At 36.7% G+C, this 20,772-nt stretch overlaps 1 protein-coding gene across 5 annotated transcripts in view; it reads right to left on the reverse strand.

Moving 5' to 3' along the window:
• The window catches only part of LOC132090940 (receptor-type tyrosine-protein phosphatase F-like), a 219,516-nt gene that overhangs the window by 101,511 nt on the left and 97,233 nt on the right, over positions 1–20,772 (reverse strand). For all 5 annotated transcript variants that reach the window (XM_059497709.1, XM_059497708.1, XM_059497707.1 and 2 more), the window contains exon 4: positions 16,878–17,019. In XM_059497709.1, the coding sequence (XP_059353692.1) occupies positions 16,878–17,019 (142 nt within the window). The remainder of the gene's footprint in view (positions 1–16,877; positions 17,020–20,772) is intronic.

A 20,772-nucleotide genomic window follows, 5' to 3' on the forward strand; every position in this document is an offset into this window, starting at 1 on the left:
AATTTGTGAAACTGCGGATTACTCCCTCCACCCTGTAATCCCTGAATGCTGGAATCACACAGAACTGACAGACTGTCAGTCAGAGAGAATTAACCGCGGAGATGACGCCATCCTGACATGCCTCACCGTCTCGCTTGCAAACCGTCGCCCGCTCGTGGAAGCACATTGCCAAGGCAACTCTCATGAAAACACATCAAAGAGAACGGAGCGACCCGTCGTCACCCGCTGGAGGAAATCAAATGAAAGACAACATTCTCCCTGTCTGTTTCCATCCCTGTCTTACCTGATAACTTCATCACCTCGGGGAGATTATCAAAAACAGCCAGACTGAGCATATTACGCTCTGTAAAACAGACGATGAGCAGTGTGTCAGTACATATTGTTGTTGCCAAGTGCAAACACACAACTGCACTGCATGTGAGTCTCTTTTTTAAGAGCTAAAGTGATAACTGAGGATTCAACCACCTTGTTGTTTAGACAGATTGACAGAGTCTCCATCATATTTTACAGTGTGTATTAGAAATGCGTGGTGTGATCAAATCATACCACACTTATTTTTGCTGTCAAACAAAAAATATTATATGACATTATATGACATTTTAACTTAATAAAAATTTGTTAAATTATCAAATATATTTTATTTTAAATTATATTGTAATTTGAATGGCATCATTACATTGTCTGCCCCAAAATATTATATATGTTACACATGATTTCTATTCCCCAATAAATGCTATTTTTTCAAACCTTCTATTCATTAAAGTATCCTGAAAAAATGTATCACACCTCTGTTTTCAGCATTGATAATCAAAAACGTTTCTTGAGCAGCAAATCAGCATATTAGAATGATATATATAAATAAATTCAGCTTAGGAAAGCACAAGAAATGTCTTTCAAAATCATAAAAAATTCTCACCAACCCCAAACTCTTCAACAATAGTATGTAGCATTTCTCTTGCATTTTAAATAGTGTCAAACCACCCAGACTTAGACTGTATAAAATGTAGACAGAAATCTGTGGCACTACCCAGAATGCCTTTGCAGTGCGGGTCAGGTGTGCTGACTGAAGCTTAATGAAGTGGCCCATTCAGTCGGACATGTGTCACAATGACCTGTCCGCCCAGCTCTGGAGTGTGTGCCGGGACGGGACGCCCCCACACTGGGGCTTTTTGTTCTCCGAGTGTTACTGAGACAAGCTCTTTGGTTCAGTGTACCTGCTGGATTCTCAGACATTTCTGGAGGCGAATGAAAAAAGAGTCACATTCACCTGTAACACAGACAGACAGAGGGAAGGATTTGCTCAGGGGAAGACAGAAGGATCTTTATGGGTTGCGAGTGTCTCATGCTGTCGGGCTCTGCTGAATTTAAAAGACGTGAGACAATGTGACATTAGGCCCTGAGGATATTGTCTAATGTTTCTAGGTTTTGAATTCCTGGGATAAACGCAGCACAGAATCAAACTATGTGCCCAAAAATTCATTGCAATTTTAACGGTACAAGACAGTAAAAATGGTAAAAACGTTAATTCTCTTACTACATTCAGATCAACAGGGACATTTGATTTAATTTTACAGTAAAATACAATTAACTGTAGACTTTTCAGAAATGAAAGTCATGTTTAAGAAAAAAAATAAAAATAAATAAATCTACATTCACTTTAAAGAATTCTTTAAAATAAATGAATTAAAAAATGATATTGAAATTCACAGAATTCAGCTTATGTTTGATGATTTTTCATTAAATAGTGATGTTTCATATTAGATTTTCTTATCAGTTACATGAGTTAAATGTTCATGAGATGTCTCATGTTGTTAAATGAATGTTTATAGCATGTGTTTTGTATTTGTGTGTACGACACTATGCATCTTCTATACGTTCTTTTTACCTCAGTTTGTGCAAAAGCTACTTAGATAAACTTTGATTCATCATCTGCCTTTCTCTTTACTTCCCGTGATTTAAAATTGTTAGTCGGTATACAATAGTATAATGGTAAAAATTATTTGGTATGTGAACATTATTTGAGTTAAAGAAATGTATGTTGGTTTGTTTGTTATATAACTGTAAATTGTGTTTAAATCTGTAAAGCCCCAAATGTTGCTACTATTTTTTATGGTAAAGTTCTGTATGTTTTGTTTGTTTGTTTTTTTAACCAGAAATGTCACTAATTTTATTTTTTACAGATAGGAGGTTTGTTCAAATCAAAAGTATAAACAATTTGAACAATTTCTCAAACTACGTTTAATTCTCATTAAATCTCCCAAGATCAAATGATTTGAGCTACTATTCAAATTCATTTGAGCTCTATAGCTCTGTATCACAACTACTGATTTGTATTTCTTTTAGGGATCACTAAACTGACTTGAGCTAAATAAGCTAAATAATGGCACTAGTGTCTAGTGCTGTAGAAATAATGGTGACTTGACTTCCAGTTACACCAGGCTCCTTTGAACAGATATGCCCATGTTTCAGATTATCAGCTGTGAGTCCGAACTACAACAACAACTTTCTCAACCACAAAGCCGTTCACAATCACACATGCACACGTTCTCTCGGTTCAGACTGACAGGTGGTCCTGCAGATCACTTACAGCTTTGGGAGTTTTCACAGGTCGTGTCTGCGAGTGAATGCTTCAGACATGCAACAATGCTGGTGCACATGGGCCAGAATACACATGATAATCCTACAGTCCTTGATTTATTCACACGCACCAAAATTAACAATCCCCAAGAGCCAAATATGAGTAAATATTGGTTAAAGTTAGTTAATACAATGGACTTTAGGACTGACTGTTACACTGTTATTTCAAAAGTGATGGAATCAGATCTGTCTGTTTTGACTCTTTAATCAATGTCCAGCATACGTACAGGGCATTGGTTGTTACAGAAATTGTCAATGAAGGGGAAAATTTATATCCAAAAATGTATGTAGTAAAACATAAGTGGAGTATTTCTTAAATCACCAACTCAAAGAAAATAAATAACCACAATGTGTTGATTTGTTGACAAATGCATTTTAACTGAGAAACAGGCCAATTATCACATTATTATCACATCTACCATATGATGCTTTAATGATATAACTTTGTTTGTCACAAAAATGAAAGAGAAATAGATGAATGCATTGACATTAAACAGATGTAAGAAATGACTGCACTGCAAAAAATATAAATAATAATATTAGTATCTCAATGATATGTAAATGCACAGCCTTTCATGATTTTTTTTTCATTATATAAACTTTCAAAGCACATCTACACATTATCCAAGTGAGGCTAAATCTGCATTGTGAGTCTTTAGACCACCGTGCAAAGCTCTTATAGAGCTTAACAGCTGGACCCCTAACAGAAGCAATATTAAACGGTGGAGATTTCATTTCTTCAGGGAGGAGAAACCTCCTGCCCCTTGTTAAATTATACTGGTATCGTCTCTAAGCAGAGTTTCTCGGGTAGGACATGCACGCCTCATCAAGGACCCCATCCCCACCGGACCGGACCCAGGACGGGATCACATCCTCCAGCTACTGCTATTTTAATTAACACTACATGAACTTCTCTCCACCTGGGAGGAAGAGACCGACCAAAACAAACAGAACACACCTCTGTCCGCCCCTCGTTCAGCTGACATTTCCTCACGCAGCCTCTCATCTCCTCTTTAATCAAGGAGCAGTCATGATCCCCTTGGGGAAATTGAATGCTTTTAATAAAATCTTCCTCCTGGCAGATAAAAAACAGTCTGCATGGGGAAGAGCGGAGGAGAGGTAAGTAGGGATTCAGGAGAAGGACAAAGCTAGGATATATTAAATGGAGCAAGGTCTCACACCTGTCTGTAATCAGCTACCACTGCGTGGGCGGACTCTAGGAACCTGTGTTTCATGCACTACATCTATAACACAACAGATTTCTTCCCCTGCAAGTTGCATTAAAAATCGAATGTGATTATATAAAAATATTCTGTGAAATATTAAGAGATTAAATAGACAACATGGTTCATTTGAAAGAACACATCATAAAAATGGTTGTCATCTACATCACACATAATCTACATCACATTATAAAGCAAATTCTGAACCAGTAAACGAAAATAAAAAATAAATAAAAATGTGGCAGGGTTTAATTAAAACTAAAACCAACCAACCAACCAACCAAAAAAAAAAAAAAACTGAAATTAAATCATAAAAAATGTAAATACAATTAATTATTTTACTTTAGCTACTTGCCCAGGCAACATTTCTAATGTTCTTTTAGTAGTTTAGGTTTAAAAATAACTAGAACCAAATAAAGTAATACTAAAATCTTACACGTAATTAAATTTTTTTTTTTAAACTGAATGAATTGAAAACAGAAAACAAATATAACCTAGACCTTATTCAAAATATTAACAACAACTATAATCGGTGATACTAAAATACTTTGGGATATTTTATTCATTTTAGTGCATTAATAAACTGGTTCAAAACACAAATTAACAGATTGATTTGACTAGAACATTAACAGACTGAAATTGACTAGTAATTTTTGAGTGAAAATTGTTGCAATTTTTTTTTATAGCCCCTTTACTTTGCGTGTCACTTGGCATTATAAACATTTATTTCATGTGTGATAGTGTGGAAAAGAGGCTCTCCAAAGCATGCAAAAATGTCCCAAATCCTTTGACTTCATGCTTTCATAGACAACGGGAGACAGGGGAAGTACTAGTTTTTTAAGTTTCATTACAAGCTGGTCACACATCAGAAATAAGAAGTGATTAATACCGGAAAATTCATAAGCTTCATATAACTCCTTTAAGAAACATCAGTGAAATTTCAAACAAACTGGGGCAAACTAAATATTTGTTTGTGATTACAATATGCTTAATGGATACAATTTTTATTATTATAAACATGAAAACTGTTTCAAAGTACATTTTCATAAATGTATGTTTTCATAACTTCAAAACATGGAAACAAACCATTATTGTTAAATGTGGTGCATGGACAATATTTCAGTGAAGACTCAGTGATTCATTATTGCCGGTGAAAAAACAGAAAAAGTTTAAAAGAAATAATCTGTTTGAGGATTATCATTACTGTGCATATGTTCATATGGGACCTGTTCACCACTATTAAAGTTAAGGGTGTCCAACCCTCTCAGGAGGACCTGAAGGAAACATCACACATTGAGTGGAGCAGAAGCTCTCCAGAAGTCTCTAACAGCACATCATAAAGTGTCAGTGACACTGATGTAGGCATCTGGCTCTCCTTGCCCCAGAAATTGCTTTTGTCAATCCTGCCACCATCGCCGCGTTTCATCAAGGGTAATTAGTTAGCAGAATTTATTTGCATTGTTAATTCCTTCCCCTCAACTATCTGTCTCACACACACACGCTCACATACACATACACACACATGGTATCTCAGTAACTAATAAGCCTTTAATAGCTGCTGTTTGAAGCTGGCTCTTTGAAGCATCTTCCCAAGAGCTTTGCAGAAGTCAGCAGACTCTATCTGAGGCTCATGGTTGGTGCTGTTTGTGACTCCGCACTGGAGGAACAGAGGCAGCGTTTGTTTGTCCATATCGGTATGATTTTATGGATAAATGTATAAAATAAGTGACTATATGTAAGAAGAAAAACTGCCACCTCATTTAGAAGTGAACTTGTATCTTTTGGTTTACTAGTGGTCTTCCACTAAAGAAACTTTTTGATGCCCAGTAATGGTAGGCCCTAAAGCTACCCTCTAACATTAGTCATTAGAATTAGAATTACAGTGTCAAAAAAGTGTACATACAGAGTATTGCGATAAAACTGCATGTTATAAGAAAAGCAGCATGGATGTGAGGCAGAGCACCACTGAATATCTGAACAATCAGACATCAAGAACACTGACAGCTTTGTTTCATCTGTTCATCAAGAAATAATCAAATGGTTTCTTCGAACGCATGTCTTTGCAACTAAGCAACAGCATTTCTTGTCAAATGTCTTATGCCTTAGAAAGTCAACTGCCACGGTGGCTGACAGATGAGCAAAATTACCCTCATCTGCTGAGGAGAGTCTTAATCACATATTCATGTTTTGTCCACACTATAAAAAACGTGACACCTTAGAATTTCTCATTTAGTCAATATGAAATGTGAAGCTAAGTGGTGAAAATAAGGAATAAATACCTGTTTTTTTTATATGTTTAAAGAAAACCCATATGCAAATGTATGTCAACATCATTGCTGAGCATTTTCTTCTTTAAACTGCAGTTTACTACAAATGTGGTTTGAAACAGCCCATTTCCTACTGTCACAAACATTTAACAACTTGCAGTGTGTAGCTGTTCATATCATTAGCAAAATGTTTCGACCTAAGGATGTTGATCTTTGGAAGAGCTGTCTGAGATGCTTAGTGGGAATGTGGTTTGTGAACCATTAGCAACTTGTTATTAGCTGTTTGATAACAGTCATGTAAAGGCTAATGATATCAATCAGCATTATGTGTCCAGCATTTGTTTTTTTTTTGTTTTGTTTTTTACAGTGCGTGTGATGTAACTGGTTTGGATTGGGACGTTTGGCTGACCTGAGAGGAAAGCATTGATACTGTCTCCAGAATTTCATTAGTCTGTCTGGGGAAATTTAAAACGAGATGCTAAATTTCCTTGACACAAATTAGGACAGCGATAAACAAACTACAATAATAAATGAACAAATACTTTTCAATGTCAGCGGTATGTAGGGAAAAGGGAAAAAAATATCTGGTAAATAAGTTGTTATTATTGGAATAAGAAATCCAGCAGCTTTAATTACTTCTTTATCAGGCCCCGGCATCCCTGTGGAGCTGTGCGTGTTTGTGTGTGTGTGTGTGTGTGTGTTTGAGCATGGCCTGTTTACTGTAAGATAAACTGCAGTTTCTCTTGGCTAATAGCTGCAGCATACAAATGTGTCTGAAACTCCAAACACATCGGCTCTCCTGTGGCACGCATTCAGACAGGACGAAACCACACACACCCATTAAACAGATTATATAACCGCTCAAATCTTCTGACGGATCAGCCAATACTTTAAATACACCTTGAAAAAAAAATGCCACGTCCATTAGAATCAGGAAAGAAATATAATCACAATGCTCTTAATGCAGCTTAACGTCTGCAGTGCAAATCATACATTCTTCATCCATTGTGCTTTCAAAAACTGTTGCAGAACGTTAGCTGCAAACACAAATTTTGCCATGATGTTATTTTTACGTAACGGTTTAGTAACAGAGCGAGACGAAGCACGTCTGCAGGTATGCATCCTTGAACAGAGTGCAGAATAACAGAAAAGATCGAGCAATGAGAGAGAAAGAAAGAGAGATAAAGAAAGCCTCAGGGCTGACGGCAACACACTGTCTAATGATGAGCTTTCATGGCGACATGCAGCGCTAACTACCCAGCATGCTTAGCTGCATGCTTTTCCTTTGCTCCTTATATAACATGCTATGTTACCAAGTACACTTGTTCTGCGATGATCTCCATGTGCTCGAGGCCATCTCTGGTTTACACCCTCTCTACATTGTAAATCAGCAGAAGACACCACCAATACACAAGTGGCTAAAAAAGCCTGTGGAATTTCAAAGGACTCCTATAGAGTTTCCTTCACTTTGTGCTCATGAACAGTGGGCAGTGCTTTAGAGTGTGAGGTATGTTTGAAAGCCTTGATGTGTTTTTACAGTCGCTGCAGTAACATGATCTTCCTACAGTAACCAGGTAATCAAATACACAGAAGAGAGGGGAATGAATCTCTTTGTGCCTGATTCACAGTTATCAAGGACCTGAATGTACATTTCTGGGTTTTTCTTTCTTGAAAGTAAAGACAGAGGACCAGCAGTGGTTGCAACAGTCTTAATAAAATAAAGTGTGAACATATTTATTACCCACTATAAAACAGATTTTTCCTCATATATATATATATATATACACACACAAACACACACTACTGTTAAAATTTTTTATGTCAGTAATATACTTTAATTCAGCAATAAAATCACCACCGACCTTTACATTTACTTTATTTACAAGCTAAGGGGTCAGAGGTCAGGACTCCACCATGGCACCACACAGGCGACTCTAAAACAGACGTTCTTTTCTGGCATGCAGAAATTAGACACTACATGCGCAACGGTTTAAATGGCATCTCATATAACAGTCATTAACACATTTTTAAAGGCATGTGGATTTCCCACACTAAGAAATCCTGAATATTCTCATTTCAAAACTAAACAGGTACTTCAAGTCACATTTTATGTGCTTTAAATGTGTAAACTATAGGCAAAAGACTGAATAATCAAACATGCACAAGGCGTGGATGATATGTGTACCAATGCAGTGAACTTATATACAGAGACAATGACTTGAAAACAAGTCATTCTGAATACAGGTGTTATTTGTTTTACTACAGCAATTCATTTAACATGTTAGACTGTTTATATTTCACTGCAGGCAATGAGGTAGTTAGTTTACCGGTCGAGTGGCCAGGACATGGTCCATTTCTAGGCTATTCTGTCTCAGTTATACAGTTTAACAACTGAACCAATATAACAACTGAACCAATACATGGCTAACTGCCTCCATAATAAAGTGCTTCTCTGCCAGACCGATTCCACCCCAGCTGGGTAAATTACCAGTCCTGTTGTGGTTACTTCACACAATGCTGTGTCGCTAAGCTAGCACAGAAATGGAAAAATGCCCCTCTAAGCCTTGTACTCCTTTTATATCTCTGTGTCTTTGAACTTCCATTTCTACTTATTTGTTCAAAGGACTGAAACAAGGGTTTCAGAAGAGCAAAGGATGATCATAACAATACCGTCTAGCCATGCAGAATGACCTCGAATAAAAGATAGCAAAGACACACAGGATTTGTAAATAACCCTGAACCAGCCTTTCACCTTCAGCATAAACATTTACATTTACACCTACAGAGAAAATAATCAGAGTTCAAACTGGCATATTATGGGTCAGGAATCTTACAAAACCTGCCGAGAACTGTCACGTTCGCGGTCCAGAAAACACAGGGAGAGAGATCCAAGTGTAGGTATGCTTTTTATTGGGATAATCCAATTCGTAATCAGTCCAGGCAAGGGTCAAAACCAAAATAGCCAATGAACATAAACAGACACACGGGCAAGAACAAGACTTAGAATAAGACGTGATAACTACAGATTAACATGAACATTTAAACAAGGACTCCGTGACACAGACTCAGACAGACCGGGTATAAATACACAAAAGGATAATGGGGAAACAGGAGACAGGTGGGGAACAATCAATTAACTCAAACAAGGAGGAAGGTGACCAAATAAGGGAACAGGAAGTGGTTATAAGATATACACCGTGGGAACAGGAGCACACCTAGTGGAAACCCAGGGAACACAACCCAGACACTGTGACAAGAACATGTCTGGGTCACATTTAAAAGACTATCTTGCAAAAAAAAACAAAAAAAAAAAAATAGTTACATTTATTTAAATCATGAGGAATTTTTAGTTAAGTATATGTTGCACAGCTTCTACACATATTTAATACTAATAAAAAATTAAGATACAGTATATAAGTTACAAATTAAAATTAAGTAAAATAAAATAAACATTTGTGTGCATTAAAAATATGGGTGTAAATGTGTTACAACAACTGTTCATTGTCCGAAAAAAAAAAAAAAGACTAGTTATTTTGATTGTGGGATTTAACATGACCAGAACATGTTTCCGTAAGATTCAACTGTACTGTCAGCAAAATGCAATGGCCTTGTACATGAGATTGTACATGTTTGTAGGAATGCAGTTTCTACTGTGAAAAACAGTCTGGAGGATTTTGAAGGATCTGTTTCGGTGTTCAGTGACACTATTGCTTTGAGCATAAAACAGCTAAGCTGTTCATGCCTCACACATCTTGAAAGAAATTAAACCAAATCAAAGCTCTTTTTTAATTTATGACAATTGCTGATGATGCTTAACATTTTGAGAATTTAAAATTACTGACCAATGTGAATACAAAATGTCCTGTCAGGGGTCAAGTGCATGGACGGCCTAAAAGCTGACGAAAAAAACCCTTCATACAGACATATATGCTTATAACTCGGTTTCAGTTCACCATCATTAACGTCTGTCACATGTCTCCCAGATTAACAAGACATTAAATTAGTAACCATTTAAAAAGCATGACATGCTCACAAGCAATAAGACTTTAACTAGAATTTATGATCCAATAAAACATTAATTAAATTCAGACTCTATCGTCACTGCCAAACAGAAATCCATTAGGCAACATAATGATTAATCATAAATATTTTAATATAACACAGGAATATTGGATATTCATAAAGATCATCTCAGCATCTCTTTCACCTATCACATGTGCTATCATAGTTTAAAATCTTTATTACTTTATTTGTTCTGTGGAACCACGGTTATTACCAATAATTAAAACAAAAACAAAAACTGAATAAAATGAAAATGAAAACAAAAAAATATAATAAACTGTGTATTAAATGCGCGCCCACACACACACACACACATATATATATGCATATGGGGTCCAATTTTGTTTTGAACTTCAATGACAGCTGAAATATTCTTCAATATATCTTCTTTTGTGTTCTACAGTACAGAGAATGTCATTCAGACTTGAGAATGAGTAATGCAAATACTCAGTCAGAAAGTTCATGCTTTGATGAAGCCTTAGCTGTGATGTTTCTGAGGAAGACTGATTGAAAGAGCATACATACAGTAGCTCATCACCCAAAGAAAATTCTAATGTGCAAACTTTTTTATTTCAATAATACATGGTATGTGTAGAAGTAGAGTAAAAGAAATGCTATCTTTGAGCTCCAGCAGACTCTTCCTCTGTATATTTAGTGCCAACATCAAGTAAAATGAGAAGTGTTCCTCTTTTGAATCACCTCCAGTGTCAATTATTCAAACGCCTGTCTCAGATCAATTTAAGGTGGAGAAGAAAATCGAAATGCTTAGAGGAAAAGATTCTTCAAACATTCTACATTTCTGTGCCTCTCATTTGGATCAAACAAGATCCACACTAACACAGAGAGATTACAATGGCAAAGAAGACACAGATTCAGTGTAGCAGTTTAATGAGAACGAAGTGAAGGTTAGCTTGACATTCTGAACTTCAATGAAAACAAGCAAAGAAACAACTGAATTAATGAGCCATGTCAGTTTGAGTTACATGTATGTACCATGGTAGCATGTTTTTTGTGGATATTTTTTTTTTTTAAATGCACTGTGAAGTACATTTACTACCTTTGCATTGGTATATGAATATTAGACTCATGCAGTATCATGGTAGCCTATATATATTGTATAACTACCACATCTCAAACTGATACATCACATTATCATGGTACTTTACAGTACTCTAAAAAGAGTATTAACCAGCTGGAAAGAGAACATCTGAAGCTGTAGATGAGATATATGAAGGTCTGCGCTCATTCAAATGTAATGCTGATTATTTATACATATTCTTTACTCAGCAGTGTGTGCATGTAGGACTGGCTACTATTGAAAAGTCCTCCTCAAACAGAGCTGGTGAGTGATCTTCATCATTCATATTCCATTACGCTGCACATTCTGATCACAGACATCAGTCACCAACTCTTCCTTCCTGCATCAGATGCACCTTCTGTCTGTTCTCCCGTCTGGCTCTTTCTTTCTCTGCAACACTGGGCTTATAATCGCAGTGTAATGTGCATTCAACAACAGTGATTTCACATAACTGCCATATGTGCAAATGATACACATACACTCTAGGGCTAGAAGATGTATGGAATATTCATGACATATTTGGAAAATTTTTGCTGGCTGGGAGCACTGTGTCCTCGTGTGGCCTTTTTTAATATATGCAAGTAATTACTAATATTTACTACACAGTGTTATATGAGCCTGTCCTCCAACAAAAACCGCCCATATAGGTTGTTTGTGCAAGCACATTATTAAGACCTATATTTACATTTTAAAGTTTGTTAAAAATAATGACACTGCCATGTTGCGTCTGTCGTCATGAAATGATGTATAACGTCATTACCAATCAAAATGCACGTTTATTTAAATGCAATGTGTGGACTTTTTACACTTATCTCACAGTAATTCGTACATATTTTACTAGGTGGCTTATTCGTTCGAATGACCACACCTTAACCCCACCCCTAAACCTACCCCTCACAGAAATCATGCAAAATTATGTTTTTTTGAGCATATACATTTTACGAGCACATCCGTTCTCTGGGATCGAACCCATGATAGCGTATATATCATTGTATAATGCAATACTCTACCAACTGAGCTACACGAGACCCGAACTACAAAGCAAATAAAAGAGTACAAAACATTAATATGGAAACGACCTTTTGTCGATAGGGGCGCAATTGTAGTATATGCTCTGATGGGTCATATTTTAGGGATTTGGACAAACGACCTACACGAGCATATTGGTTGGAGGACAGGTTGTGTTATATATATATATATATATATATAAATACAGTACAGACCAAAAGTTTGGACACACCTTCTCATTCAAATGGGATGAGAAAGGTTTTCTTTATTTTCATGACTATGAAAATTGTAGAGTCACACTGAAGGCATCAAGGGCTATTTGACCAAGAAGGAGAGTGATGGGGTGCTGCGCCAGATGACCTGGCCTCCACAGTCACCGGACCTGAACCCAATCGAGATGGTTTAGGGGTGAGCTGGACCGCAGACAGAAGGCAAAAGGGCCAACAAGTGCTAAGCATCTCTCGGGGAACTCCTTCAAGACTGTTGGAAGACCATTTCAGGTGACTACCTCTTGAAGCTCATCAAGAGAAAGCCAAGAGTGTGCAAAGCAGTAATCAAAGCAAAAGGTGGCTACTTTGAAGAACCTAGAATATGACATATTTTCAGTTGTTTCACACTTTTTTGTTATGAATATAATTCCATATATAATTCCACATGTGTTAATTCATAGTTTTGATGCCTTCAGTGTGAATCTACAATTTTCATAGTCATGAAAATAAAGAAAACTCTTTGAATGAGAAGATGTGTCCAAACTTTTGGTCTGTACTGTATGTATATATATATAGTGGGACATATAAACAAAAATGATTAAATAAAATTTTAATAGATAAATAGAAAGACACACACACACACACACACACACACACACACACACACACACACACACACACACACACACACACACACACACACACACACACACACACACAGCCTTCTGACTGCAAATTTATCTGCACGTAGTGTTAAATGTCTCCTGCAGGTGGATATGGCAGGTAGCCCAGTGTGATGCTGAGGAAGGAGGGGTGTGTTTACTCTGCTGCAGTACACCACTGATGGAGAGCTGAGTAATTGATATTTTGCTAAACTCTAACTCAGCTCAGTGGGGGACTGGGCCACTGCCAACCACTGGAAACTAAACCTATGACATGGATCAGCAACTCTGTGTCTGAAACGCCAAAATGGAAATGGCATGTTGTAATTTCTGCCCACTGCCCTGTTATACACATAAGCTGATCTTTGGAATGGCCTTTCTAACAGTTTCAAGACGTAAGCAGGCGAGCAGCAGGGAGAAGTAAACAGATGCAGTCTGTCTGAGGAGCATGTTTGCCGATAAAGAATGACTTTAGTGGGAGAAATACATTTGCAAATGTCTAAGGGATTAAATTACCTGTCTGAATCACCTCATCTATTTGCATGCAGGGGAAGCGATGCTATATATTGGCTTTCTATCAGGGGAGATGTCTGTGTACAAGTTTTACATTTATGTCACTTATAAGTTGTAGCGCTCCAGTTGACATTTCCTGTCATTCTGGGAAAAGATACCAAGAGGAGTTTTTCCATTCCATGGTGGAGCATCCAGTGAATTTTCAGGAGATCTTGAAAAGACCTTGCTCTGCTTGAGCTCAGATTGAGGATGCTGATCATCGCAGTGAAATCCCTTTGGGGGAGACTCTTTGGCATTCAGGTGAAATCATTTGTTATAGCAGCAAGAACAGGACTGTAAAAACTCAAAGGAAGAACTGCAAAATCATGTTGAGTCACTATCAATACTCAAGCCTTACAGTCAGGAAAGAGAAGGGCAATGAAATGAAACAAAATGAGGAAAAATGAGAAAGATGACAAATGAGTAAAGATGAGAATATACACAAACAGAGAAGATAAACATAATGAGTGACAAATGAGAAAAGAAGAGAAAGATATGGACAAATGAGACAAGATAAAATGAGACCAGATCAAAAAATGAGAGAAGAGACCAAGTGAGAAAATAAACAAGGTGATGAGACATGAAAAGAAACTACATGAGAACAGAAGAGACAGAGGAGAACAGACTCAAAGAATAGAAGACTTGATTATACAATAAAACATAAATTAATAAACTCTCAACAGAAGCAACATAATTAGTGCTGATTTATTCTCATTGTCGTGTTGCGCTTTATCTTCACGCTTGATTAGTGCCATGTGTTCCAGCATGCAATTGTCAATACACACTGCTCAAATTGAAGAACAACACTTTGCTAACAACCAGCCAAGAAATTCTGCTAGTCTGTGAATGAGAACACTGATGTAATCAAAAGGGCGGGTGAGAAACGATGTTCCCGATATAATGAGATCGCAGACATAACACCTAACCTACAAACCTGATTCCTGCACAGGTTCAGCACACCTGCTGATCCGTGGCTCCGAATGCACATTAAACGGCACACTGGACCGAAAGCATGAGAGAACATGGCCCACTTTCAACAAACTTTCCTTCCTCTTACTGAATAATCCAATTCCCCAGATTAGCGTGCAGATATATTACAAAATACACCATGATTTGTGCTCTGTGGTGCTGTGCTATGACTAGAACTGCCTTTATAAGGGGATGTTGAATTTCAGTGAGCTGTAACTGTGCACTAAAGCAGGCAGCCACATCGGCTCTTTGTCTAAAAACAGCATTTGGATTGAGATTTATCACCATGCAGTATCAGCACCTCCATATTCCTCATGTTTGAACACGAATCCAGCTGCAGTGTACAGCATGCTCACATAATAACACATATCACCTCTCTCTCTCTGTGTGTGTGTGTGTGTGTGTGTGCTGTAATCTACCGCAGGGTCACAGGGCCAGGCATGGAAAGATCACTCTATCAGAGCTGCAGGCGCAGGTAATCTGCTCAAAGGTGGCCTGAAATGAACTTGAATCTTTAAACACAAATGCACATACGCACACAACTCTGGCTTTGAGTGGAGGAACCACAGCAAGGCTTACCGAAAACAGAGGCAGCTATCAGAACACTGCACATGTTCCAATCCTGTGGCAGAATGTGTGTTTGTGTGTGTGTGTGTGTGTGTGTGTTTCTTCCCCTCACAGTCCTGTGAGATGGAGGGCTGATAAGCTTCATAACCATCAGCAGAATAACAGATAATCTGAATTCTTCACTTTTAAAAGTAATGCATCCCAATATTGCATTACTCCCTAAAAAAAGTAACTAATTACTAACTAGTTGCTTTTTAAATCTGGGCAGGGTTTGCTTGTTTGTTTTTAATATAAAAAGTTGCTCTTTGACAAAGCTCTTTCACATCAAAAGTGAAATGAATGTTTTAGGTTGAAGTAAATATAAACAGGACAGAAAAGGGCACATCTCAAGCAAATTGCATGAAGAATATGATACAGGAGAAGAAAGTTCAACACTATTCAGCAATAGCACAAAAGAAACACAAATGTACCTATTAGTATGATTGAATTGGACATTGGTTAATGAAATGGGATTAAATACAGATATGATATTTGTCTTATTTAACATATTATATAATCCTGCAATAATTAAATATTCAGATTTAACCTTTTACTGTTTTTATAAATTTTGAGGAATACTGAATCTGTTTTTGTGCAGGTGAGATGAGTAAATACATGTTCATATTTAGTCTAGAGCTGCAGTAACATCATGTTCACACAGCAGGCACAACACCTCTGCACTTACTCCTGATTTCTCTCAACATGGAGATAGGAGATCTGTCAGTCAATACATGGGAAAACAAGGTAACTGGTGTTACTTATTTGAAAAAGTAACTCATAATCACTTGTTGCCATTTACTGGCAGTATAACAATGTTACCTGCAGAAAAAAATTCACAACCTATGTCCTATTATCTTCCCCTCCTTATCTGCCTCTTTCTCTATCTTCCTTAATGTCAACATGAGACAGTATTCATAACCCATTCTACTTCTGAAATGAGGCACATTTTAAATACAGAAAACAGGAAATTCATCTACAGTCTGCATTTCTTATCAGAATAAGAGCCGAATGTGAGTTTGCAGGGGATTTGTGGGGCATTTTAACATTGAAATGAAGACATGAAGACGTTTTGGAGTTGAATATTATGAATTTTTTTTTCTTTGGGATAACATGCATTTATGAATCACGTGTAATAAGAGCAGGTATGTGTATTAAGAAAGTAAACAGCATCATTTTTTATTATACTTTTACTTTAATCAGATCTTCCCACTGTGTTACTGTGTAGGTAACGTGGTAACAATTAAATCAGTGAATATTTGCCAAAGCAAACAGTGATTACACGAGGAAACTCAAAGTTATAAGGAAACTACCATGAAAAGCTCTTTGCATGACCTTACCCGAGCTCTAGTTAGTCAGACCACCTGTTAAATCTAACTTCAGCTCAATTCCTGTTTGTCATGTTAATAATAATTATGAAACTGAGTGTGAGAGGAACCAAAATACTCAGCCGACAGTCAATGCTTTTTTTTCGTTTGATTTCACTTCTGCACCATTTCTAATCCCAAAATGCATGCAATGAAATAGCTTCAGCTGTAAATCTTCATGATGTTACAGGACAATCCTATACTGTTTGAGAGAGAGCAAAAGAGAGAGTGTATTCTTACCTTCTAATACAGTGAGTTTAGCACTAGTGTTAATTTCTCCAGCGCTGTTGGTAGCTGTGCACTCATAAATGGCCTCATCTCGATGTGTCCGTAATGGCTGGATCCGCAGCACAGAGCCTGAGCCGTCATCAAACTCTATTACCTGACAACACACAGACATACAGGTGATATTAGATATCTCCGGCATCAAAAATCAAGTGTTGTTCTTTAAACATACAATCAGACTGATCTGCATGCATAAACACATGGACACACAGTCTATATGACACTGCGAAGTTACAGGCGTGAATTGGCGCTCTCTTCCAAACATAAAATATGCATGAAAATAATCTGTAAAAATACTAATTCTAATAATATATACAATTTAAAAGAATAGTTCACCCACAAATTAGATACATTTTCTGAAAGTTACTGCATGGTTTGTATTATATACTATAGTATAATATGCGTGTATAATATAGTGCAGAAGTTACTTTACTTACAACTACTTTGAAGGTGATTTTTCTTTTGAGGCTTGACAGTATAAATTACCATCCACTTTTCTTGTGTGGACAAAAACATTCTGGCTAATATCTCATTTTGTGTTTCATGAAAGAATTTTTATTTTTTTTGCCAGTGTTACTTATTGTTAACAAAATCATGATGGAAGCAATTGCCAGCCAGAGTATCTTGAGCACCAAAAAGTAATAAAACCAGTCAGAAACAATTTCACTCAGTCTTATACGACAGTGATGTTAAAGAGATCAGCTCCTGTACAGTATAAATGCACTGCATTGGGTGTATGAGGCACAGAGTTAAAGGAAGATGCCGGTGCTGTCAGTGCCTGCTCGTTCACGCTCAATCAGCTCTGTTGACAGTGTGAGGAGGGTCGTCCCAGGGAGCCCTCATGCCTGGGATGCCGTCAGCTTCTCTCTGTTGTTAGGTTGACTGCCAAATTGAGATCAACCTGAACTCCCCTGCTGGAGCCCTGCACTATCTATACTGATGTTGAAAACAAGCGCAGCATTCCCTGGGATGAAATACTACAGTTTCAGTTTATAAGCTTATACACCTGAATAGCTTTAAAGGTTTTAAAGTTCTATAACACAAATTTTCTTCACCTTTATACATTTAGTTTTATTAAAACATTCACAATGTGATATTTATTGACAGTCTATACATTAAAGCTGAAAAATGTTATGGCTGGCTAACCTTCATAGTGTTGCTCATCAAGGCGGGCAAAATTGCTGAATATTTATTAGGTGCTGATGTGTAAATGACCTGTAATGTGCTTAACATTAGTATCATAATTATGATTTCTGAGATGCTTTTGCAACTTAGTTTTTAATAACAATTGCTTTATTAACAATTATTATTATTCTCCAACTTTGCCACAGCGCCAAGGGCTATAGTCATATGAGTGCAGAAAAGATTCGGGTGACAAGGTGGATTCAGTAGAACAACTGTGGACTGTGGTCAGATGAGATATTAGACCATATGTCAGTAAAAACAAATTTACCTTTCCTGTCAATCATTATACTGTACTCATACTGTGCTCTTCAATTGCATGAATAAATACGACAGTGCACACTGTAGCCTGTATCATTTCATATTAAAGCACTTATGAAACTACGAGCATGCGTGTCAGATCCGTGTAACATTCAGCAGCGTCAACTCTTGAAGTAATAGCAGCCAAATAACCTAATAACCCAGCTGCTGTGATGTATGCTATTCAAAGAACAAAAGAAAAAAGAGGAAATTAATAACTTTTGTAGCTTTAAGGATTCATCTTTAATTCATTAAGAATTTAGTGTTTGATAACTTTATTTAATTTCTTTGTATTTCCTACTTGCTGAAGGGCACAGGAAAAATGACATTTATTATAATAGGTTTATGTGAAGATTTATGTTCACTTAAATTAGAAGGTGTTATTTTTAAAGTCTAATAAAGGTTAAAATTGATAGCTCTCAATTATACTGTAATGTTATTACAGTGGTTAAATATTAGGAAAAATCATAATTTCCTAGAGACATCAGTAGTATCAATATCAGTGATACTCGCCTTTGGTCAAAAAAGATGCATTAAACAAATAATACAAATATACGGTCTTTATGTTGTTTCTAAATTAATTTGGAGATTGAATATGAAATTACTGCAATATAAAAGTATATTTAAAAACTTTAATGTAAGGAGGATTAATTGTGATTAATTTTAAAAAATGAGTAAAAAGTAAAAAGCTGAGCTCAAATATAGTTCATTTTGCCATGCAGTTATATATACTTTAATTTTGACCACTGTGTCCGTAACTTAACATCAAGATAATTTAGGTGAATTGCACCTGTGATAATAGCTCTACAAACTGATGACACCTTTATAATGCAGTCCATGTCCTGAATGCCAGCCAACACCATTGCTCTGATTCAACCCCAGGCATCAGCACACCTCTTTACTCTGGCACAGAGAGGCTCTTCTGGACCTGATGCTACTGCTGATGAGTCTATTGTGGCCTCTGTTTGGCCCCAGAGAGTCAGATGTGAGGTTTTTGGAGGAGTGAGCAGAGGAGGTCTGACAGGTCACCCTGCTCTTCGGCCAATAGTACAGAGCTCATCCCTCACTGTCCTGGCACTGATACAGTCTTTGCCTCAGCTGGCACATTCAGCAGTGGTACAGTTGGCAATACAGATGGCGCAAGTCAGCTGTGGGTCACTTTAGGGCGACCGAATATTGGACAGTCAACTGTTCTGCTGGTCTGCCTTTTCTGAGCTGGCTAATGTACCCATTAAATGTCTCTAATATCTGACAAATGTCAATGACATTGATGCAATGCTGAGTAGATTAATTATAGTCAGTTACCAATAGTAAAGATGATAGAAGTTGTTAATAGTACCGTATTCTATTGTATTAAACATATTAGGTTATAAATTCTATTTTCAAATATATAAATATATATCCAAATTTTCGATTACTTATTAGATGACCTAACTTTTTAATCACATTTATTTGAATAGGAAAATCTTGAACCTTATTTATATAAAAATAGAATGGTAAAAATACATTCCATTTATATTCCTATATATATATCATGTGTAATCAATTAGATTGAAACTTTTTAATCACTTGAAAGCCCTATTCCAAACATACAAGTGATAGTCTTTTTAGAAAGTAAATTAAGAATTAAGGAGATTTCATATACATTCACTGCCAATGTCTGAATAATATCTATTCTGATTAAGAGTATTTAAAACGTCATATAATTCAATTACAAATACTCATTTTTGGAATCTGATTACATAATCCAGATTACTGTATTTTTCGGACTATAAATCGCACCTGAGTATAAATCGCATCAGTCCAAAAATACATCATGACGAGGAAAAAACATATATATGTCGCACTGGACTATAAGTCGCATTTATTTAGAACCAAGAACCAATAGAAAACATTACCGTCTGCAGCCGCGAGAGGGCGCTCTATGTTTTCAGTGTAGACTACAGGAGCACTGAGCAGCATAGAGCGCCCTCTCGCGGCTGTAGACGGTAATGTTTTCTCTTGGTTCATTTCTCTTGGTTCATTTCTCTCGGTTCATGTCAAATTAATTTTGATAAATAAGTCACACCTGACTATAAGTCGCAGGACCAGCCAAACTATGAAAGAAAGTGTGACTTATAGTCCAGAAAATACGGTACATAAAATCAGTTACTACCAGAACAGAACTAAAAAATATTGCTACAAGTGTGACTGCATCATATAATAATTATTAATAATATTAATAATGTTCATCGTCTGGCTGACTACGTCTTGTATTAATTTTTCTAAAAATCCTGTCATACGTGCACAAACTGACAGTCACCACTTATAAGCTACTACTAAATATTTTAGAAACATAATTTTCTGTAAAGTTGCTTTGTAACGATTT

Source organism: Carassius carassius, chromosome 17 (assembly GCF_963082965.1).
Source record: "Carassius carassius chromosome 17, fCarCar2.1, whole genome shotgun sequence".
Taxonomy (NCBI): domain Eukaryota; kingdom Metazoa; phylum Chordata; class Actinopteri; order Cypriniformes; family Cyprinidae; genus Carassius; species Carassius carassius.